Raw genomic sequence first — 24,213 nt, forward strand, 5'->3', positions numbered from 1 at the left:
GAAAGCAAAACCGGGCTTAGAGTCTCTGCAGGTTGTGAAGCAAGCTGTACCACTCTTTGGGGTGGGTGACAAGATGGGTGTGTGTTCACAGGGTTCAGTGGAGTCTCTGAAGTTGGCCTTGGGGGGCACAGTGGCCAAGGTTGGGGTCCTGACTGACTGTCCGTTCCAAGGAGATTCCTCACTGTACAATACAGGTACAGCAGTGTCTCTCTTTCCCGCTCCCCACCTTGTTCTCTTTTTCCCTGCCCATAGCTGGGATGGGCAGTGATGAACTTGTGCTTCTTAGAGATTTGCAATTAAGAATGATGCTTGATGATGTTGATGACATGATGCTGTTTTCTCTCTGTCTGCAGTGAACGGGGCTCTGAACACGATCCTGGGTGAGTTCTCACTCTTCATTCACAGAATCGTCACAAATGAGAGGAGACGTTCAGCCCATCTAGCCTATTTGGTAGTTAATTGAACTCATCCTGCTAGTTTGTGAAAGAAGATGGGGTATTGGATTGAACAACATGGTGGGGCAGCTTGTTCCATAAAACCCTTTGTGTAAAGAAATGGGCTCAATTTTAAAAGCTATTCCACACGTGTCTTCAAGTTTATGTAAACACAGTTGGGATATGAACCATGAACCTGCTGGGAATTATCCTTGCACCTCAATCCATTGGACCATTAGAAAAAGTGACCTTTCAGAGAACCCACTTATACAAGAAGCGGGATGATCCCAGTCCCTGGAATATCATTGCAACTGGGATGAAATTATTTTTTGCAAATTATTTTATCTACCTGCCATCTTTAACACAATGAGTGCCACAGGACCCACTGCAGAGTGGACAGCGAAACTCTTTAAATTCGACTGAATAAATACTGTCCTCAGTGAACCTGTTTTTGTCTTGAGCCCCTGAAAGAGTTTTGTTTAGAAATGGGTCCACCAAGGATATAAATCTTTTGAGAACGATGAACATTAACCTGGCGTTGCCTGGGCTTTGCTTCCTGTCAGGTGACCACACGAAGGCTCTGATTGGTCAGCTCGTCCTCTTCAACCAGATCCTGGGAGAACTGAGAGAGGACATCCGAGAGCAGGTCTGTGAGAGGGAGGGGATTAGAGGAGAAATGGGGGGGAGAAGTATCTTGACTGTGCTGGGCAGAATTAGGCTGTCTTTGACTTTACTGTATGTGCAACTGCATATTATTGTGGATGGTGTACCAGATTTGGAGTTTTAACACTGTTTTAATTCACTAGAGGACAGTCTGGGGACACTCAAGAGACAGAGGGAGCTAAATAAGGTTCAGCATTTTACAGGAGGTTGTTAGAGAATTCGGCTTCTGGAAGCTGATAGCTCTATAAAGAGTTCAGCTCTCAACGGAGGTTTGTTCTGAGTCCGGGATAAACCAGCAAAGTCTCTTGGTGCTAGGGTAGAAGATACAGTCTCGTCAGTAGACTGTGAGACATTGAGGTTAGAATATTAACCCAGAGCCACTGATGCTAAGTCAGGGACACTAATATCTCCAGATAAAGGATCCTGGCTAAACAGGGTCAGCCAGTTAGGTTAGAATTGCAGGTTTTGTCCACAGGGGTCAAGGAAAGGCTTGCAGGACATGGACCAGCTGAGAGTTGGGGAGATGAATTATATCGAGTCAGCCTGGACTCGTCCCCAGTTCTGTGTTTCCCCGTATTAAATGGGGTTCATGTGTGTTAGGTCCCCCAGGTATCCCTAGTGGGTTAGCTAGATCTGCCAGACCTGGTTTTTTGTGATAGTGTCCGGCTGTGTGACACTGTGCCCTGTCGCCTTCCCTGTGCAGGTGAAGGAGATGGCCTTGATCAGAAACACTATCCTGGAGTGCCAAGTGTGTGGTGAGACTGTACTCCTTCACTGGACAATATCTCTGTACTCAGCCCATGATTCTGTGAATAGACAGATGTCCCGTCAGAGCTGTCAGGTTCTGGTCCTGGATGGCCAGCACGTCTGCAAGTCTTCGTTCGGTATTGGCTTCACTAGAGAAATTCCCAGTTTCTCCCAGTTCTTCAAGTGCGGCTGCCAGGAAGAGACCTGGAAAACCTGCAGACACATCAGCCAGCCAGGACCCAGATCAGACATGGAGAACATGTGTAGATATATGTAGAGTCGGTCTGGATCTTCTAAGAAAAGTTGACCAAGGTTCTGATGTTTTGGAAGAACAGGCAGAAGTTGCTCTGAATGATAAGAAGCAGAATGAAAAGTCTCTACCATCATAGCACCATAATCCTGCATGATCTTCCATAGAGGATCCATATTAAAGCCCATTTCACTGTCGATTGCCTGGCTATACTGCACTGATCATAAGGGCAATATTTATGACTATTCTGACTGAGCATACCTAAAGCAGAACTAGAAAAGCCTCTTCCAACAGTTTTCTTGTAGCATTGTAAAATGATCAGAGGACATTGATGTTCATACTGTATATCCCGATATATCCATATGTGTGGTATATGATCATATGCATCCACCTATCACACGTCATGTCAGCTCAATATTCCAAGGCAGGTGTGTGCTAGACCTGTGCTGTGAAGCATACTGGGTAAAAAGCAGGTCTTAGGTACAGTTAAACAGGCACATATTTTTAATTGATCGTATCATTCACCCCATCTCTTAATAAAACTGATGTTTTTTTAACATGACAAAGAAATTTCGGTACGGCTTTATTTAAGTGTTGCTGCATGATGGCTCTATATCCCCTTCATAGCTGCAATAAAAGGCGTTAAAATCACGTGCGTCACGATTTATAGAGGGATGGATGTTTGCCTGTTATGCCTTCTGGCATGCAGGGGTAGCAACACCCTGTTCCTGTTACCGTAACATTAGTTTTTTACGGGACAGGGCTGTTAGCCTTGTGCCCAACCTCCAACATGGAGGTCCTGGCGCCCGGCGTGGGACACGAACCCGTTACCCTGAGATCACGAGTCTCATGCTCTCCCAACAGAGCTCGTCAGGGCCTGCAATTTATAGACAGGTGCAAATTGCATCATGTGTGCGTAAGAGGTCATTTTAGTATAATTTCTATTGCTTGGTGCGGTGAGATGTTACAACAAATGCCATGACCTCTGATGCACACCTTATGTCATTTGCATGTGTCCCTGGTTAGAACGTCTTGTGTTGCAGCTTTGAAGGGATTATGGAGCCATTATGCAGTAACACCCCAAAGTGTTGGTGAAGTTTCTCAGAAACTCTTCCTCTCCGTTTCTCTCTCTCTTTGTCCCAGGTTTCCACGAGCCGCGATCCCGTTGCTCCCCCAATCCCTGTTTTAAGGGGGTGTCCTGTATGGAAACATATGAGTACCCCGGTTACCGCTGTGGGCCCTGTCCCGAGGGCACCGCTGGCAATGGCACCCACTGCCAGGACATTGACGAGGTACCCCTCTTCAAACACACAGGCTGGCGCCGCGCCCCAGTTCTGCCTTTGTTTCCACCCCACCTCTGCACAAAAGAGCAATGCTGACACCTGCTGGTCATCATGATTAAAACACTAACCTGCTGCTCAGTGTTGTCCCTGCTATTCACTGCTGCCAAATGCTCACCCCCTTGCAGAATTCTGCGCCCTGCCTTCTGAGAATTGTGTCCATATGCAACATTCCACTGCCTAATACTGGCCCCCATGTCCTGGGTGCATTCCTACACAGACCAGTATGTGCTGGTGGGCCTCGCCATTTTTATCTTCTAATAATCTCTCTGTCTCTCTGCCTCCCTCTGCCACTGCTTCCCACCCCCGATCTCAATCCCCCCTCTCCCTCTCTCCCAGTGCTCCCTGGCCCAGCCCTGTTTCTCACCATCGGGGTGTGTGAACACAGCCTCGGGGTTCCGCTGCGACCCCTGCCCCCCGGGGTACTACGGCCCCCCCCTCAGCGGGGTGGGAGTGGAGTTTGCCAAGAGCCACAAGCAGGTGAGACCACGCACACACCCCCAGACATACCCACAAGGGGCTGTCAGTGAATGTGAGTTCTGTGAGTTCGTACATCAAGATTAGAATGACATTGTTAAAGGGTGAAATTGGTACTATTAAAGCGATTTTTTTGGTGCAGTTAGGTGATCCTATCAGATAGTGACGTCACTGTTTTGTGATGTTAAATAGTGATGTCACAGATGATCCTGTTAGTGACATCATAGTTAAAATGATGTTGTTAGAGAGAGATTTCACAGTCCTATTAGATAGTCACATCACTGTTAAAGTGATGTTGTTAGGTAGTGATGTTACAGTTAGGTGATCCTATGAGATAGTGACATCACTGTTAGAATGATGTTATCAGGTAGTGATGTCACAGTTAACTGAGTGGTGTTGTTAGATACGGATCTTGCAGTTAGGTGATCTTACTAGATAGTGACATCACCATTAGAGTGACACTGTTAGTGGGATATTACAATGAGGTGATGCCGATAAAATGACGCTATGGCATAGCTGAAACTCCAGCTTTAATTCCTGGTTCATATTATTTGTCCTTTGACTGACCACATGCAGTCCATGTGACTGGAGTTGTTCGTGTACTTGAACATGAGGAGCTCTGTGCGGGCTGACGCCTGCTGGAAGACCTGGCGGTAAAGAGCGCTTGCCTCTTTCTCCGCAGGAGTGCGCGGACATCGACGAGTGCGGGGAGGGCAGCAACGCCTGCGTGCCCAACTCGGTGTGCGCCAACACAGTGGTGAGAGCTCGGGCCACGAGGGTGGTGGGTGGGGGGGGATGAGGGGCGGACCCCCGCAGCACAGTGAGGGTCAGAGCCCCAGTCTAGCCCAGCAGACAGGACAGAGCTCTGCCGGGACGGTTCTAGAGGGTGTGTGTGGGGCCGTCCTGTCGCCTGCTCCTGCCCTGCTCTCTGAAGGCAATGCCGTAGAGAACGGGGAGCCTCTGCTCCTCTCTCAGGCTCTGTCCCCCGTTCTCTCCCGGTCCGGCAGGGCTCCTTCAGGTGTGGTCAGTGCAAACTGGGCTTTGTGGGCAACCAGACAGCCGGCTGCTTCCCGCGCAAGTCCTGCAGCACGCTGACCTTTAACCCCTGCGACGTCAACGCCCACTGCCTCATGGAGAGGAACGGGGAGGTGTCCTGTGCGGTGAGTCTGCAGGAGAGCTGGGAGGGGGGGGGGGGGGAGTTTTTCGATTTCGGCTTCATTCTGGATGAGTCCGATGGCTCTCTCACCTGTGACTTTCCCTGTCGTCCCTGCCCCTCCCTCCTGCAGTGCAACGTGGGCTGGGCGGGAAACGGCCACACCTGTGGCCCCGACACCGATATTGACGGCTACCCCGACCAATCGCTGCCCTGCATCGACAACGACAAGCACTGCAAGCAGGTCGGTGTCTGACTCCCGTTCCAGGGCTGAGTGTCGTGAAGCATTGGACCTACTAGGATAAAAGGTGCTTCATTAGTGCAGTTTATGGAGAAATCTGCCCCTGACCACAATAGAACACCTCTTTTTGTGAAGGAGCACCCACACTTTGCTTATAGACCCTATCGGCCCTCTGTGGGAACACTAGGGGGCGCCACACCAGCTCCCCATCTGTGTCCATGCTGGCCTGGGGAAGCGATAGCGCCACCTAGTGTGTACAATCGATGTTGATTGGAAAGAGGTCCTCAGGATCTCATATATGAAGAATGCAAAGGGGCCAGTTCACCTGTGTAAAACAGTGTAGGCACCGCTATGGGGTGAAAGGTGAGGGTGCTGTTTTCGCTGTGGGTTATTCTGAGGGGTCTGGAGGGGCAGGGCATGTAAATATCAGAATGGCGCATCAGATCCTGCTAAAGTCTCACTGCAGAAGGTCCTCATTCCTCGTATTGATTCCTCCACTCGTTTTCTCCACCCCTCTCCTCTGCTCAGGACAACTGCGTCTTCACCCCCAACTCCGGGCAGGAGGACGCCGATAACGACGGGATCGGAGACCAGTGCGACGAGGACGCGGACGGGGACGGCATCAAGAATGTGGAGGTCAGCCCCCCCCCCGCCACTCCTCTCTTCGCCTGTCACGTGTCGCCCCTGACTCTCCACCGGATCAGATCAATAACACCGATCAGCTGTTCGCTCGCCCTGATCGGTCTCAGAAATAATGAGGACGCGTGATCCCACGTGATCGGGGTTCACCATAACGAGTTCAGCAACACCAGTTTGGAAAAGTCTAACACTTTTAGTTCTCTTCTTGTAGTTCTGGGGCAGCTCCAATATCAAGCCAGATCTCTATGAGTTCTGCAGGTTACAAGAATGAATTCTTATGTGACTGTGTGTTGATTCACCTGCCTGTCTCTCTGGGCTCTGTTATTTTCACTGTGTGTCTGTGATTAACATTGTCAATTCCGGTACACATCCGAGTCTGTGCTGCCAAGGTTAATGTTCGAGGCATCACCAGGGAAGTAGGATGTTGCAAGCTGGCGCCCTCTTGTGGTCATCCAGCATCATTTCAAGTTCTCGGCAGCAGCGTGGATCCTAATGAGCTCGGATCCTCCAGTACCACCCAGCCCACCTGCCTGGATTGAATCCCGAATACGAGCCTTCGGAACAGGCGTCTGCGTCGGGCCCTGCGGACGCTCCAGAAGTGTCGCTGATCCGTTGTGTCCCAATCCCTCCTCTCCGCAGGATAACTGCCGCCTGGTGCCCAACAAGGACCAGCAGAACTCGGACACGGACTCGTTCGGGGACGCCTGCGACAACTGCCCCAACGTGCCCAACATCAACCAGCAGGACACGGACAGCAACGGGGAGGGCGACGCCTGCGATAACGACATCGACGGAGACGGTAACCTCCGACCTCAATGGTTCCCCCCCCCCTCCCCAGCCCACAGACACCCGCCTCCTGGACTTTAGGCAGAATCCTTGACGTTCTAGTTGGGAAACAGCAAAGGATTCAAACGGAATAAAACGTGTTTATTTTTACCAGTTTTTCAGGAAGTTTGCGGTTGTGTCCGGCGGCTCTCTCAGCGATCCGTTCTCTCTGGAAAGCACTGGTTCCCTTTTTTCCTGCTTCAGTGCTTTTTTTCTCACCTGGCGCGTGCAGTTCCGCTGGGTGCGATCATTCGGGATTCCATCCTGGGCCGGGGGGAGAAGTTCTGGGCTGCCTCAGCCTTCCCTTCCGGAACAGGATCTGTGCGCCGAGCCCCGTCCGCATGACAAAAACCCGCTGCACTTTTGTTCCCGGTCTCAAAACATTTTAAAAATCCAACTCCTCGGTTTCTCACTCTTCCTCTCGATCAGTCTGCTACAGTGCCCGTCGCACCGGTTCGGCTTCACAGAGTTGTGGAGCAGTTGGTTGTATCTTCATGTTCTGCCCAGTGGGAGAAGATCGTTCTGCACCTCCTACAGTGTCCCATGTTCACCCTCGTTAGGCACTGGACTAGAAATTCTGTTCTTGAGCAAAGAGCACCACCTAGTGCTCCAAGAAAACCTCCTCCTGCAGCAGCCTGGTTTTCCTGTGAGGTCTCCCATATGAGTACTGTGGGGCCAGGCCTGCTGAACCTGATGTCTGAGAAGATCAGTCTGAAAGGCCGCAAGTGAGGATGACTGATGGGAACTCTGAACTGGAGCCCTCTGTGTTAGATTGAGCTCAGTAAACTACATAAAAACCCTGACTCCCTGACTCTCGCTTTGTCAACCAAGAGGAGGTCATTTGACCTATCCTGTGTGCTTCCTGGCTTGTGCCTGAATGAAAATGATCCCTGAATCCCTGAAAGAACCCTGTTTGGTGGCACTACGTCCCAGACTCCCTCAATCTTCTCCCATCTCTTCTGTTCTCTGCCCTCGTTCCCCCGGTACCTTGGACTGTTGATCTTAAACACGTGCAAACAAAGATTGACTTGGTCAGCATCTGTTATGGTTTGCAATTCGAGACCCTAGTCCCTCAGCAATCTCTGTTACAGGCTAAAGATAGTGAAGCTTCTGTCCCCCTAAGCTGTTGTGGTGCACCTTTCCTTGTCTGACTTGAACCCTTTGTGCCTTCGTGTCTGGCAGGTATCCCGAACGTCCTAGACAACTGCCCCAAGGTCCCGAACCCCCTTCAGACTGACCGGGATGGAGACGGGGTGGGCGACGCGTGTGACAGCTGTCCTGAGATCAGCAACCCCACCCAGGTGAGGATGACTCCTTGTTCCCCCACAGTACACATGTGGGAACTGATTAATTGTGCAATTCATCCTGGGGTCCTTATTAAGCTATTCATGCCAGTCCGTCATCACAGTGGCCCAGCATGTTAGCCAATAGAGGTTGCTAATATTTTGGCCGGTGGTTGTGTTGCGCGTTGAATGTTGTCTAGTGCTGCTCACAGCTGTTTTAAGAAGGTGAGCTACATGAATAATGTTCACAGCTTAGCGGCACGGACATTATTTTTATTTAATTTGTTTAATCTTTTTTCATAACTTGAATTTATGTTGTAATATGTACCCCTGGAGATCTTTTTGTCTTGAACTGTTATATGTACTCTTGTTTGTATTGTAATTTTTATTATTCTGTTAAGCATAAATAAATAAAAAATGTTCACAGCTTTAATGAGAGAAGTGACCTTTAACCTTTCACCTCTTCTTCCTCCCCACAGACGGATATTGACAATGACCTTGTGGGAGATGTTTGTGACACCAACCAGGACCTGTGAGTGCTCATGCTGTATAGCACCTTACACCCCAACACAGCATTGCTGCCATGTACTGGACAATCCAGATACCAGCAGGGAAATCCAGATATCCAGCAGGGAAATGACTGACTTCCCCCCTCCTCTTCTCCCACTCTCTCTGTCTCTCACTCCCCTCCTCCTCTTTCTCCAGTGATGGGGATGGTCACCAGGACACCAGGGACAACTGTCCGGAGATTCCCAACAGCTCCCAGCTGGACACGGACAATGATGGGATTGGAGACGACTGCGATGAAGATGACGACAACGATGGCATTCCCGACTCCGGACCTCCAGGCCCGGATAATTGCCGGCTCATCCCCAATCCCAACCAAAAAGACTCCGATGGTACGGGCAGCCAGTCTGGGGCCATGAGGGTGGTCCAGGTCTTCGGCTCTGCTTGGCCTGTTCCTGTACGATGTAGTATAACTGACAAGCTCCTCTCCCCGGCCGCCTCCCTCCCTAGGGAACGGGGTGGGCGATGTCTGTGAGAACGACTTCGACAACGACACGGTGATGGATCTGAACGACGTGTGCCCGGAGAGCGCCGAGGTCACCCTCACCGACTTCCGGGCCTATCAGACGGTCATTCTGGACCCCGAGGGCGACGCCCAGATCGACCCCAATTGGGTGGTGCTCAACCAGGTCAGTGTTTCCATGACAACCAGAGTCAAGGGCTGGACCACCGTTTTGTTCCATTCCACTCTGTTGCCAGTGGTGTTTCCCATGGCAACCGTGGTCAAGAACTGGACCACTCTTCCACTCCATTGCCAGTGGTGTTTCCCATGGCAATCATGATCAAGAGCTGGACCACTCTTCCACTCCATTGCCAGTGGTGTTTCCCATGGCAACCGTGGTCAAGGGCTGGACCACTCTTCCACTCCATTGCCAGTGGTGTTTCCCATGGCAACCATGGTCAAGAGCTGGACCACTCTTCCACTCCATTGCCAGTGGTGTTTCCCATGGCAACCGTGGTCAAGGGCTGGACCACTCTTCCACTCTATTGCCAGTGGCTGTTCCAGTCCATTCCCAATTTGGTCAATTAAGAAGCAGTTAAGGATTTAACTCTATTACACAATTAGATGACTTTTAAGACAGTAATTTAAGGCAATTAAAGTGTCCCTCATCAATGCAGGTCTTTAAAAGAGTCGAAGAGAGGTGGGTTACCTGTTGTGACACACTTTCTGTGTGTGTGTTCCCAGGGCATGGAGATTGTGCAGACCATGAACAGTGATCCTGGGCTGGCTGTAGGTAGGTACAGTATGCTGTCCTCCACTGAAGGGGGTCCTCCAGCCTCCTCCAGGGGGTCTCTCGCCCGCGCCCTCGGGGCTCTGACCCGCGCCTGTGCTGTGCCCTGCAGGCTACACGGCCTTCAACGGGGTCGACTTCGAGGGCACCTTCCACATCAACACGGTGACGGACGACGACTACGCCGGCTTCATCTTCGGCTACCAGGACTCCTCCAGCTTCTACGTGGTGATGTGGAAGCAGACGGAGCAGGCGTACTGGCAGTCTGTGCCCTTCCGCGCCGTGGCGGCGCCGGGGCTGCAGCTGAAGGTGGGCACTGCCAGCTGGGCACGTCGCTCAGCCTGTGAGCTCAGACGCACCGCCGCCCTCCTGCCCTCCTGCCCTCCTGCCCTCCTGCCTGCATTTATCCAGTCCAGTCAGATCCGTTTCAATCCTTGTCCCACCATCCTGCCTCTTATTTCCTCTATCCTTCCATCACCTTCACTTCTCATTCCCTATCCCTCATCCTCTCATTCCTGATCCCTGTCCCTATCCCTATCCTCATTCCTGATCTCTCTCCTTATCCCTCTGCCTCTCATTCCCTATTCCCCTCCCTGTCCCTCCTCTTCATTCCCTATCCCTCATCCCCTCATTCCTTATCCCTCTCCTTGTCCTTTGTCCTCTAATTCCTTATCCTGCTCCCTATCCCTCTGCCTTATTCCTTACTCTTCTCCTTATCCCTATCCCTCTACCTCATTCCCTATCCCTCCTCCTCATTCCTCATCCCTCTCTGGGTTCAGTATGCCAGTGTCCTGCCTGGGACTGTGGGAATTAGCTCACTCTCCCTGTGCGGGCCAACTCTTCCTCTCAATCCCCAGGCGGTGAAGTCTCGGACGGGGCCGGGCGAGTTTCTGAGGAACGCGCTGTGGAACACGGGCGACACGCCGGGCGAGGTCACCCTGCTGTGGAAGGACCCCCGCAACGTGGGCTGGAGGGACAAGACCTCCTACCGCTGGCACCTCACCCACCGCCCGCAGGTGGGATACATCCGGTACGATCCCGCACAATCCCGGCACAGGAGTCCACGCTGGGCCTCTCTGTGGTCCGGAGCATCACTATTCTGCTGTTCTGGGCCGGGCTGTGCCATTATTCCACCTCGACTGAGCCTTGAGGTGTGTGCTCTGCAGCTGAGACAATTGATAAGATAAGATTTAAGATCACTTTATTGGCCATATACAATTTCTTGCATTAGGAATTTATCTTTTCACAGACCCCAGCTTGCTCTCCATGAGACACACAGACAGGGAGAGAAGCTGGGGGTCAGAGCGCAGGGTCAGCCATTGTACAGCGCCCCTGGAGCAGCTGGGGTTCAGGGCCTTGCTCAGGGGCCCAACGGAGTAGGATTCCTCTACCAGCCACGGGATTTGAACCGGCAACCTTCTAACCATAAGCGCAGAGCCTTAGCCACAGAGCCACCACACATCATCATCTTCATCCTCATCATCTAGTGCCTTTAAAAGTATCTCCTTCAAGCACTTGCCAGGAAAAGGAAAATAAATAATTTATAACAAAGAAACCAGAAACAAAGACAGGAGGATAACAGAGTTAGCACTCTTTAAAACTAGGGTTTAGAAGCAGTAGAATATGCCAAGGAGCAGCAGACGTCATTTAAGTAAACGTCTTTCCGCACAGGAAGGTTTTGAGTCTGGGTTTGAAAGCACCCAGGGTACATGACTCTGGCATCCTTGGGGATAGAGTTCCAGAGCTTTGGGGCGCCGCAGGAAAAGGCCCTGTCACGCATGGAGTGTATGTGATCTTGGGGGACAGCAGCAGAGCAGAAGGTTGCGAAGTGGGGAGTAGGGCTGTAATAAGTCAGACAGGTACCGAACCCAGAAGGAGGAGATCTGCCAGCTCCCACTCTGTCCCTGCTGAAGTTGATTTTCTTGTGTGCGTGTAGGAGGGGTTGACCCTGGACCCCTAAAGAGGCAGCACACAGGGGCTCGGGGCTGCAGGAGCGAGGGTGGGGATCCGTTGCCCGGGGGCCAGCAAACAGCGCCCCCTGCTGAGACTTGCAGGTTTCCAGCTCCCCCCTCCGGTGCTTGTGCAGCTCCAGCAGGTCACGTGACGATGGAGGCGTGTCTGCACGTGCCTGGTTCTCTCCTGACCGGGGTCCAGCAGTGATCGTCACAAAACTAAGCCTTTTAGGCAGCTGGAGATTTCAAATTAAGTAAATCAATCTAAACACTATCGCCAACTACCACTACCCTGCTGTTACTCTCTCATATTGCTGTTCAATATACAGTTGCTACCACCTCTGATCCCTGTCGCTGCCACTCTCACTGTCATCTGCTGAGTCACAAGACTCAATGTAAACCCTGGAGCGGATCAGTCTGCTGTGCAGTGGGATTCTTACTGATGTCACTGTGAACCCTGGAGCGGATCAGACTGCTGTGCAGTGGGATTCTTACTGACGTCACTGTGAACCCTGGAGCGGATCAGACTGCTGTGCAGTGGGATTCTTACTGACGTCACTGTGAACCCTGGAGCGGATCAGACTGCTGTGCAGTGGGATTCTTACTGACGTCACTGTGAACCCTGGAGCGGATCAGACTGCTGTGCAGTGGGATTCTTACTGATGTCACTGTGAACCCTGGAGCGGATCAGACTGCTGTGCAGTGGGATTCTTACTGATGTCACTGTGAACCCTGGAGCGGATCAGACTGCTGTGCAGTGGGATTCTTACTGATGTCACTGTGAACCCTGGAGCGGATCAGACTGCTGTGCAGTGGGATTCTTACATACTGTGGCACAGCAGACCTGATCCAGGGATACCCTGGGGAGCAACTGCCACCATAACTTCTGGGATCCCGGCCACAGTTGGCCAATGACACTATGCAGGCTCGCACCTGTGGCATCTGGACTGCAATGCTGCACTGGCATCTCTGACTGAGCATGACAACTTCCTGATCCACAAGCCTGACACACCAAGCTCCCTTCCCATCCCCCAAAATCTCACCCCAGCAGCAGCTCCAGATGTGCTCCGACCCTCCCCAGTTAACGCAGCCTGCGCCTCCGTGAGCACAGCGGTCTCTCCAGCTCTCCATTACACGATGACGTTGAGCATTTGCACCTTGACACCAGATTTCTCCCTAAAATTCCAGCTGAGTCCTTAGTGCCAGCAAATATGCAGGGCTCTCCTGCAAAGTTTGGGAGGGAAAACTCTGGAGGCCCTTCTTTGCACAAAGAGGGGTGGGAGTCTGGAACAGGTTGCAAACATGCTGTTAAAGCCTTTCAAGAAAAGACTGGTCAACAAATAAGACCCTTTGAGACTCGGTAAGATACGAGCAGTGAAATGACCCTGATGGGCTGAATAACCTCTATTATGAGCTCTCTGAGATGCAGAAAACCATGTAAGGAGAAATAAACACTTTTAAGCGAACTCCCTGCCATCTGGACACTAGAGGGCGAAGCCTTCAGTGTTTTAAAGAGGGGTGGGGGGACAGAAGGGGGGGCGATCAGTCGATTCTCCCTTTTCTTCCCAAACCTCAAGGGAAAGTTCAGGGAGAGAAAGAGCTCCCCCCCCCCAACTGGCCATTGTCTCCCCGTCGCCATGCCAACCCAATCCTTGGCAGGAATGTGGTAGCTCAGCAGCTCTGTCTTTTCATATGCAGAGTGGGGGACCCAGGAGAGAGAGGGCGAGGAAAACGGGAGATGAGGGGGGGGGGGGGGAGGGAGGAAGAGGCAGAGGGAGCAGGAGAGAGGAGCGAGAAAGGTGGTCAAAGACAGAGGAGTGGAACAGGGCAGGGAAGGGTCTGGAGGCTGAGACGGACAGGAATGGGGAGGTCAGCGAGACTGAACACGAGCTGAGGAGAGAGAACAGGCAGAGGGCTCGCGAAAATATGGGGAAAAGTGAAAAGTTGCCCAGCTGCCGGGCCTGCGCTCACATAAGGCCAGATCATCTCCCACGTTAACTTGCTTTGAACCGAAATCTGCCAGCAGGGCACGGGCACACCAGAGTATCTTCAAACCCCCCCCTGCCTCCCCAGTGGAGATGATCTGGGAGCTGCAGCTGGTGCCACTGCTCTGGCCAGCGCAGTATACTGTCATCTTAAGAACACTGCTTCCCTGCCTTGCGTTGAAGAAAGAGTGGGGGGTCCCTGTGGGGGCTGGAGAGCTCTCTCACTCTCCCTCTCTCCCCCCAGGGCTCATTCAGACGTGCTGTGAATGACACCCTGCTCTGTGCGGTGCTGAACAATTCACACGGGGACAGCCGATTGCTCCGGTGTGCTGGAGAGGAAAGAGGCCGAGACCGGGGCCGACTGCAAGGGCGTTCTCTTGAGACCCACAGTCTCACCGCCCTCGCTGTCAGAGATGTTTTGAAAAGGGCGCTGTGGGCTGTGTTTTCCGTTTTCTGCTTTTTTTTTTAGGAAATAGACCGTCTGCTCGGAAGCACTCGATGCACCTGCTGGCTTTAACCTTCTCCCACTGCGGCGCTCGAAAAGCCGACAGCTGGAACTCTGTCCCCTGGCTCGTCTTGTTGCCCAGCTGCAGGCCGAGGGCGACCTGCTTCCCAGCAGGCCATTTCCAACTCCCCTGCGTTCTGGAGTTCCACTCCAGACCTGTGGAACCGGCTTTGCCTTCTGCACAGAAGTGTTCGTCAGGATTTTAGTGCGATTGTAGTTAGCGGGCCAGCTTGGGAGGCTTAAACGGACTCCAGCATTGTTTTCATTCATAAAACTGACCTCCCTTGCCCCTCCCCCTCTCCTGCCACACCCCTCTCCTCCTGCGTGCCCATTGGCTGCCCAGCTCCGCACACCTCCAGTTGGATGGCCCCACCTCCTGTGTGTCATTGGCTGCACTTCTGCTTTTACAGCAGTGTTTCTTTTTTGTTGTTTTGGCAGGGTGAAGCTGTATGAAGGGCCTGGATTGGTCGCTGACTCCGGGGTGATCATCGATACCTCAATGAGAGGGGGCCGGCTGGGCGTGTTCTGTTTCTCCCAGGAGAACGTCATCTGGTCCAATCTGCGCTACCGCTGCAATGGTATGGGAGCAGGGGAGTTGGGGGGGGGGGAGAGAGTCAGTTTGTCTTGGTCTGTCAGAGGTCAGAGGTCACAAACAAGCAAAGTGGGGTATGTTAAAATAGCCTGGTGCTAGATAGCCCCATCCTCAATCAGAAAAGATGGAAAACTGGTATTAATCAATGCCAAAGTTGGGAAGTGATTTGATGAGGTCACTAAGAGCTGGTGTAATGTAAGAAAATGAAATTCTGCCACCCTCTGCACATTCCTCCAGTTGCCATGACCTCTCCTGCAAAACATGACTCCTGCAGAAGGTCACAGGTCACATGAGCATGTCTACAACAGATTCCCACTTGTTACCAGAGAAAGCCAGTCGGGGTCAACTGGCGATCCCAAACTGGGATAACTCAGCTCAAGGACCTCTGGATACATCAACAGCACAGATGTGAAGTCTGGATCTCATTTTACACCTCTATAACAAAACAAAAGCAAAACAAAAGCCTAGTTTTCCTTAAGCTACTAACTCAATTTCTGAAATTCCTCTCCAAAAACGGCTGGGTAACTGGCTCCTAAAACAAAAGCCCCCCTCTTAGATTCTTCCAAACTCCTGCTCTTCCACACTCCATCAGTAATTTCCTGATGTGCCATCTGTATCCAGCTTTGTGGTCTTTTAACTGTCAGCTGACCAATTGAGTTCCACCAGTTGGTCAGGTGACGAAGGATGGCCATTAATTCCCAAATGCATCCTGGGGAATGTAGTTCCAGCGAGATGTCCTCTTAACCTTCTGCCCTCTTACAGGTTGTTTTGTAACTTAAAAACGAATTTAGTTCATCTAAAGCATGGAGCCTTCAACCCTGCTGCTGGACGGCCCATATCCAGCAAGATGTTTTTGGCAGCCATTAAATCCTCAATCAATTATCTGCATTAAAACAGTTAAACATTATTTTTAAAAGTAATTTAGTGATGATTTAAAATGAAGACACTTGCCCTCAAGAATCAATGTTACCTTAATTGAACAAATTACTTGCTTAGTAGATTTAGAACTTACAATTTAAAAGAACAGGTGATTTGTAGGACAAACTAGAAGGGGGCTCTGTAGACCCAGAGCTGCAGATCTCCTATACAAACTGAATCTAATGAGTTTTTTAGAAAAACAAAAAAGTTAGCATGTGTCATACCTGCGCTTGTGTAAAGGCTGCAGATTTCATTAAAAAAACTTTCAGTTTTCAGTGTCTGATGGGGGTGAGGTAGCAGCACAGAAAGAAAGTGTCTGCATTTAATTGATCTAAAGTCTCTGTCTGCTCAGTGCAGGCTTGTGCCTGAAACCATGTCCCTGCTCTCCTGATTTCAGACACTGTGCCTGAAGACTTTGAACCGTTCCGAAAGCAGCTACAGCACAACTTCAAGCTGTGAGGGGGGCGTGGCGAGGGGGGCGTGGCGGGCTGTGGGGCGTGAGGAACAGCCCCTACACGAATGCAGCCTGAACGCCGAGACGCTTCGGGTCCCCACAGTCTCCTGCCCAGTGCAGTTCTTCCTGCAGAGCTGCTGTGAGCGTTTGAGAGAGCGAGAGCCTGTTGATTTCTGTGTGCATGCGTGGGTGTGTGTGTGTGTGTGTGTAGAAGGAATCTTGCCGGGAATCGGACACTTTCTGCTGAAGAGGTTTCATTCGTTTCCGATTTTATAAGCTGCAGGGTCTTGGGCAAAAATATACTGATGGAGGGGAAACAAACTCCTAGCTGTTTGACATTTACTGAACTACCCCAGCGTGCATCTTTGTAGATGTGCTCACAACAGGGTAACAAGCAGAGAACACCCAGCTTGGGACAGGACTTACCGTATAAACCAGAACCCGTGTAAAACCTGGACTGGCCTGTAGCTCTGGGATAGGTGTCCTGAGGCTGTGCTTGTGCTGCAGACATGCGTGTGTGCAGCTGGTGGATGGAGTGACTTCAGTCCAGGAAGTTTGTAGCTTATATTTTTTTAATCTCAAAGTCAAGAACATGGCTAAAACCCTAACACCTGCTGTCAAAAGTCAGTGTGAGCTCCCTTTCATCTTCCTTGTGGAGTTAACATCCTCAATTTAGTTCAAATGCTTTCTGACACTTTAAGTGTTTTGTGCACCAACTGGTTAAAACGTTAAGGACCACCAGGAGGACTCTTGGTGCCAGTGTGTTCCTAATGTTTTGGCCAGTGGGTATACAAGACCAGGGTGATAGTAAGCACCACCACCTGAAGTCCACCACGTCCTGGCCGTTCCTGGGCAGATGGTTACCAGCCCTATTCCAGTCACTGCACCCTGATGCCAGTACCAGGGTCGAATGTCAGGATTTAATGGGTCAATCTGTGCTCCAGACAGGCACCTTATTTATTCAGGAGGTCCAGAACTGAGTGAACGATCCAGGCCAGTCTGTATCTTCCCAGTACAGACAGGTAGCTGGGTCTCCAGAGATAAACTAGATAAAAGTATTTACTGTAGCTGTTACTCTTTCACTGTTTTGGTTGCTAGTAGTCTGCTGTTCCTGGGGATCTTGTCCAGAGGGATCACAGGGGAACAGTTTCAACAACGTGGCTGGGTAATTTGTTCCAGACACCCACCACCCTTTGTGTAAAGAAATACCCCCATCAATGCTACGAGCATTCCCTTTCAGTTTCCACTAGTGTCCTTGTTTCAGTAGGTTTCTGTAGCTGAGGGAGTGTGATGCTGTGTGTGTGTTATGGGTAATGCGTGCATTGTAATGAGATGTCTGTTGGTTTATTTCCACCCTATATATATATAGCAGTGGTTTCTAATAATAATTTGCATATTGTCAAAAACAGAAAAACAGCAGGTGAAAAGTTCAGAAGTCATGCTGGCACACAAGTGCACAAAGGAAAACCTGCTTAGTAAAAAAGTGAGGCATTAAAGACTTGCAAATACAGCTGGATGCATATGGACAATCCATACAACCTGGTTGTCTTAACCCCTGTCTTTTTACATGGGTGTCTAGGCGTGTGCATGAATTTCGTTTGGATGTACACGCATTTCGTGTGTATACAGTGCAAACCTGTGTCTGTTTGACTAAATGAAATAAAAATGATAACCGTGGGTAGATCGGGAAATCAAAAGTGCGATTTCATGGCTCGACAGCACCCACACAAGGGTCCTCTTACTCTGTTTTCTTGGAAAGGACTGCTTGTCCAGAGCAGGCAGTCAGAACCAGACTTGGGTACCAGAAATCAGGCTGTTCCATTCCCCACGGCGGTTACCAAAAAAGTCTCTGCAATATTTCGCTTTTTTCATGCAATATGGAATGGCTGGTGTGTTTGAATGACATACCCACCCCATTTGGAATCTGTCCATGTTCTAACTGGCACAAGGCAGGGTACTCCCTGGACAGGACACCAGTCCATCACAGGACAGACACACAAACTCAAACACACACTCACACGAAGGCCAGTTTTCCCAGAGGCCAGTTAACCCACCAGCATGTCTTTGGACTGTGGGAGGAAACATGAGCACCCGGAGGGAACCCATTCAAACTAGGGAAGAGCATGCAAACTCCACACAGACAGCACCCCAGGGCCCCCAGCCTGTGACTTATTCTGTCTCCATTATTGCATTTGAAAGCTGGTCCAGTCCCTCTGATTCCAAACCCGGGATTGAACAGCCTGGAAGTTGAGAATCAGTGGCATGACCCCTGCTCCAAAACAGCAGCGTCAAGGGCTCAACACACCTGCTAGGGGGAGCAGCAGACTCTCCCATGAGGGACTTTGGCCCTGCACCCCACCCCTCCACCCCCTGCCTTCTTCCCATGGAGCCCAGCCAGCTGCCAGGGGTCCGGACAGGGAAAGGGACAGGGCGGCCAGCGGATGCAGGCAGAGTTCCTCAATCAATCAGTTCCCTAACGGCTCTGTGGCTGCCGGCCAGCCCATCCCGACCGCAGGCCAAGCAACTTGAGATGCCAGGCGGGGGGGGGGCTGACCTCACCAGTGTGCACCAGCCTTTAATAATTTAGTAAGGCGGCATGCGCCCCCTGCTGGGCGGCAGTGAGGTCTGCGCCCTCTGGTTTGTACTGCCATGGCTGACGTGGTCCAGGAGCCTGTCTTTCATCCATCCTGCTCTAGCTTGACATGCACAGCACATATGTGCCCCCATTCCATCCTGGGAGACGGAGAACCCTCGTTTTCACACCTTCATCAGACAGGCAGAGCAGGGAGCCAAGAGGCACAGAAGATCCACTCTAGCCATTTTTTTCCATGACAAATTTATTGCTTGACAATTTAACCCACAACTAATACAAGTGCAACGCAGAGTAAAGCAGCCCAGCAGGGCCCCACTATCAAGCGAAAAGGGAAAAAGGGTACCTGTTGATTCTGGCTTAAAAGTTCAGGCTGACACATATTTGAACCACACAATAAACATATTTTACTCCACAAAGCCTACGATCCAGGGCGGTATCCTGACACGCACAGCAAGTGTAAGGGTTCCGTCATCTGGAGTCGGACTTCATAACGTTTCGTGCAGACAGACAATGCGGGGATTTGTCATAGAACATCAGCTGGCGGAGTTTGGGCCACACGGCGGGATCAGGGGCCACACACCAGCATGGAGAAGGGCAGTGAACAGCAGGGGGCGCTGTACTGGCTCATGCGAGTTCCCATTGTGCTGATTCTAGCGGTCTTGGGTGATTTTTAGTTTTGCTCCTTTAGACAGGGGAAAGGCCGATAAGAAGGGCCAGTAAGGTGGTCAGGCCTCGACGGCGCCCCCTGTCTTTGCCAATGAGAAGCTGTGTCCCATTGGGGCTGTTCGTGTGGGAGGGCTCCCCACACACCCACTTCCATTGGCCACCCATCCCAAAATGGATCCGACTGCTGTGCAACAGGATCTCGGTAAGATCACTTTATTAGCCCTATACAATTTCTTGCATTAGGAATTTGTCTTTTCTCAGACCCCAGCTTGCTCTCCATGAGACACACAGACAGGGAGAGAAGCTGGGGGTCAGAGCGCAGGGTCAGCCATTGTACAGCACCCCTGTAGCAGCTGGGGTGAAGGGCCTTGCTCAGGGGCCCAACAGGATTCCTCTGTTGGCTGTGGGATTTGAACCGGCAACCTCCAGGTGCAGATCCTGAGCCATGGAGCCACAGCCCCACCGTGGCCATGTTCGTGCGTGACTCTGGTACAGGTCTTTGATCCAGCCGGCCTCTTCATCGCCCCGATGAGGAGGGCCTGTTGGCCACACACTCGGCCAGTCACGTCAAGCGCCAGCCCTCCGAGTGAAGGAACAGGGGTCCCCGAGGCCACAGGCTGACCCCCCCCTCCCCCCTTCCCCCGACCCGGAGCGTGGTGTCCCGAGGGTCCGGGAGGCCGGGACGAGTGCAATATTGGGAGGAGATCGGACAACAGTGCACTGCATCCCACACCTGCCGGGCCGTCGGAGCCGGGGGCGCGGGACAGCGCCGGGATCGCCCCAGCAGCACCCCACGCTCGGAATACCGCACGAGGGGCGATCCGCCCGGGAACATCTCCGGATGCTATTCCAAGGCTCTGCAAAAGACAAACCGGTTGAGTACGTTTCCACGTCACAGCTATGCACCCGAGGCACTAAAAAAAAAGTCTCAAAATATAACCCCTTTGTATATCACCTTCGGAATCAGGATTGGGATTCGACTTCATTTTCTTTCCATTGTCTTTATCGCATGCATCTGTTAATCTGGCCATCTGGTACATATTAGAATCCAGAAGGATATGCATATATTTATTCTGTGTGTGTGTAGAGAATTTCTAATTCCATGCTAAAAAGTAGCATCCTTTGCTGATGTTTCTGGTGGTGGTGGGGGGGGGGGGGGGGTTCTAATATTTTGGCCACTGGGTATGTAAGAGCAGTGAAGCTCCTTGAGGTAACAGCATATTGCCTGTCTCTATTGCTTTGCATCGTGTGTGTGTGCTTGTGATGCTAGAGATGGAGGGGGCAGAGAGTTCCTAATATTGTGGCCTTAGGGTAGACAAGACCAGTGATTTCTGTCTGAATTATAGGTCTGTGTCAAGCATCCACCTGCAGCCAATAGCGCATGGCCGGTCTCTCTCAGGGTGGTGTGACAAGGGGGTGCATCGGCACCTCGTCACACTGGGGTACCTCATATTTCGGCCAGGGGGTACACAGAGCCCGCTAGAGTCTGTGATAAGTTCCTCCAGGCAGCAGTAGGTTGCCTTTCTCCAGACAGCTGCCTCTATTGATGAGTCTTTCATCAAACATTTGCTCGACGTATGTGGGTGTGGGGTTCCTAATATTTTGACCAGTGGGGTAGATGGGAGCAGCGGGACTTAAGCACGTTCAGATTGTTTTCTTGCCCATGCGCCGCCGAGCGTCACGCCGAGCACGCTGAGAGGGAACTCGCACCCGGACACAGCTGGGACCGGCTCTGTGCGAAATACGAAAACCTGAAAGCTTCTGCCCCGGCCTCTGGGGGGGGCGCACTTTCACTGCGTGGGTTTGATTTATTCCATTGTCTGCGGCAGCTCGCGAAGAGCCACCAACACGGGCTATGATCTTAATAGCAGCTGTAAGAAAAAAAAACCCAATTTATAACAGCGCAATGCTGAACTGCGTAGTGTAAACTTCGGGTACAAGACGAAAGGACTATCGCACCAGAGCGCGGAGCCGAGTTCCAGCGCCCGCAGAGTGAGCCGGGATTATTCCGATGAGAGCTCAGCGCGCACTTGCACCGTCTCAGCCCGGCGGTGTAGACGCGAAATCGCCACTCCCGGGTCCGAAAAGTGGCCCGGCGTTATAATTTACCCCGTTGGACGCTTGTGCGTTTGTACCTGTTCAAAAACAAACTCTCGCAAACTCTGAAAGTTACGTATTCGACAACCTGACACTTTTCTGTCTGGGTGTCCACGAAGCGTTTTCTCCTTTTCGGTGGGGGCTGCTTCCCAAACAGGCTTTTGTTGTTTGTTGTTTTGTTTTTTTACTTTTAATTAGGAAATGACCACACACACGCAGAAATAAAAGCAACTGGAGTGACTGACGCTACACCCCACTCGCGTTCGCGGGGGTGGGGGGGGGGGGGAGCGTGAGAATCGGATGACGCCATTCTCACCTAACTTTTGTGCGTCCCCGCGAAACTTTTTTTTTTTTTGGTGGTAACGGAAGTCTGGTTCAAGCGCGTTTTTGTTTGTGCGTTCCCAAGTCTGAAAAGAACAAACATTAGCTAATGAATAACGCAGCGACATTAAAATGGTTTCCACGGCGACGGTCTCCAGGCAACCGGGCATATTCTGTTAAGAGGCGAGCGGGGGGGGGGTTTGTCCTCCTGTAGGCTGCGAGCGGACGGCACTTGCAGCGGAAAAAAAAACAAATGTATTAAACCATGTTTAGATATTTATACGATGAGGATAAGTCCTATTGTTTTATTCTGAAAATAAAACTCCCCCCACCAATGAAAGCTGCGGCTATTTTCCCAGACGCGCGCGCACAAGGCGCAGAAACTCCACAAGAAGTTTCCATCCTCCGAGAAGACACCTTACCTTTGCCTTTCGGTCCGAAGACGCAAGGGCATGTCTTTCTTTGAGCGAATGAAGTGGCATCATCCCCTTCGTTAGTTAAAAGAAAATATCTTTTTTTAAAAAAAAAAAAAACAATGCCCCACCACCAAAACAAAAAGGCAGTTTCTGTCGCACAGAAGTTTCCTGCTCTGACCGGGCTCGCTGGGGCTCAACAGGATCCGAGCGCTGGCTGGCTGTCCTCTCCTGGCGCGGTCCTCACACTTGTCGGGGGGCTGTGCTGTGTGCAGCTCCCAGGACACGGGGTCTCTCGCTTTTCCCACATCGCCGCACAATAGCCTCTCCGGGCTGAATAGCCCCAGCGCGGCCCGCGGCAGGCCACGCCTCCGGCCGCAGCCACAATGCACAAAGGCGCCTGTACTGTGCTCACTGAACCGTGCGCGATTGCGCGCTCTCTCTCTCTCTCTTAAAAGGGCGACGTTTCCCGGGACATCTCCCGCGAGAGTTTTGGAGCGCCCGGCGCTCCTGGCATCGGCTGTAACAAAACCTCACCCCCTCCCGCCGCCAGGCGTGTGAAACGAGCGCTGCCCCGCGCGTGACTTTCGGGAGGGACGCGCGCTCACCTGTCTGTCCAGTCGCTCGCCGGCCTCGCGGGTCCGTTCAGCGTCCTGCACGACCCCCCCAGCCCCAGCCAGAGCTCTACACCCCCCCCCCCCCAACACACACACACACCGCACACACACCACCTCCGCCTTTGAGACCCACGCCTGACACGCCAGACCAGGTACAGGCCAGGGGAACCCCACTCCATCGTCACCTGGGCGACACTTGACCACCGAGGGGTCTGGGTCTCGTTACTGGTCACTGAGATGAGTGGAAGACGGAAGGCAATCAAATTTGTCATTTGAATGAACAATTCGGGCGTTTTCACCTCGCTGTGCAGGAAACATTTTGACCCCCGGACCTCTATAATATTCTTCTTTTGAGTGAACCCCGGACACAGTTTGTGATCGCCCGGAAGAACCGTCAATTTATGTCCTTTCCTTATTTTTCTTTTCTGTCCAGCATGTCGCACTTGTTGCATCGCCGTTAACAGCGATTGTGACACCAAGAAAAAAATAAGACCCGTCGCACAACCAGTCCGAGACGAGCGCCACCCTGGATGATAGCTGCGGCTCCGGCGCCCCCTGTTGGCTGGTCGGGTGAATTGCATTCGTCTGAGGCTCAGTTCTAGACATGACCCCTTGGCGATCAGTCAGGTTTCCTGAAACATCGGCTCTAAATAATCCGGATTAGGATGAGAAAAGTCGTTTCACGGAGACTGCGTTGATGTATCGAGATGATAAACTTTAAAATCCGACTGCGGGGTAGTTCACAGGCGAGCAAAGGAGAGCGGTTGTGGAGAGCAAGAGTCGGCTACAGACGCCACTCACATGCGGCGATACACGACGATAGCGTATTCATTTCCAAATAGGATCGATCTCGAACTACACGTTGATTACCTGTCACATCATGCATGTGTATTATAAATCATGTAACCTGTTGTCTAAAAATCTTTTACACAATGAACTCCAACCATGGTGATTATTCTACAGAACACCTTTAGCATCTGACTCAACTGTATTTATACCGCATAAACATGTATATACCTAGATAGGTGCAAGACTGCTGTTCAGTTAAAACACTAAAAACTGCCTTTTTCTTGGGAACCACAATACTGATTGGATTTAATTTTAAATTATGATGTTACGGTTATCGGAAGTGATTATTGAAATATCTTATATCTCTAGAGACAATAATTAACACCTGGATAGTGTCAACATTTACAGTTCTCGGGACGCTTCAAAGCAAGATAGGAACTGAGGTTTACTGGGTTGTGGC

At 51.5% G+C, this 24,213-nt stretch overlaps 1 protein-coding gene across 1 annotated transcript in view; it reads left to right on the top strand.

Moving 5' to 3' along the window:
- The window catches only part of thbs3a (thrombospondin 3a), a 29,427-nt gene extending 11,473 nt beyond the window's left edge, over positions 1–17,954 (top strand). The window contains exons 4-23 of the mRNA XM_069185013.1: positions 92–194; positions 354–380; positions 998–1,080; positions 1,801–1,852; positions 3,238–3,386; positions 3,774–3,914; positions 4,594–4,668; positions 4,919–5,071; positions 5,198–5,308; positions 5,834–5,941; positions 6,584–6,743; positions 7,952–8,070; positions 8,532–8,584; positions 8,758–8,951; positions 9,070–9,248; positions 9,806–9,854; positions 9,964–10,160; positions 10,709–10,881; positions 14,732–14,871; positions 16,201–17,954. Of these exons, the coding sequence (XP_069041114.1) occupies positions 92–194; positions 354–380; positions 998–1,080; positions 1,801–1,852; positions 3,238–3,386; positions 3,774–3,914; positions 4,594–4,668; positions 4,919–5,071; positions 5,198–5,308; positions 5,834–5,941; positions 6,584–6,743; positions 7,952–8,070; positions 8,532–8,584; positions 8,758–8,951; positions 9,070–9,248; positions 9,806–9,854; positions 9,964–10,160; positions 10,709–10,881; positions 14,732–14,871; positions 16,201–16,262 (2,328 nt within the window). The 3' untranslated portion in view covers positions 16,263–17,954. The remainder of the gene's footprint in view (positions 1–91; positions 195–353; positions 381–997; positions 1,081–1,800; positions 1,853–3,237; positions 3,387–3,773; positions 3,915–4,593; positions 4,669–4,918; positions 5,072–5,197; positions 5,309–5,833; positions 5,942–6,583; positions 6,744–7,951; positions 8,071–8,531; positions 8,585–8,757; positions 8,952–9,069; positions 9,249–9,805; positions 9,855–9,963; positions 10,161–10,708; positions 10,882–14,731; positions 14,872–16,200) is intronic.
- The last annotated feature ends 6,259 nt before the right edge of the window (positions 17,955–24,213 follow it).

This window comes from Lepisosteus oculatus, chromosome 27 (genome assembly GCF_040954835.1).
Source record: "Lepisosteus oculatus isolate fLepOcu1 chromosome 27, fLepOcu1.hap2, whole genome shotgun sequence".
NCBI classification, from domain to species: domain Eukaryota; kingdom Metazoa; phylum Chordata; class Actinopteri; order Semionotiformes; family Lepisosteidae; genus Lepisosteus; species Lepisosteus oculatus.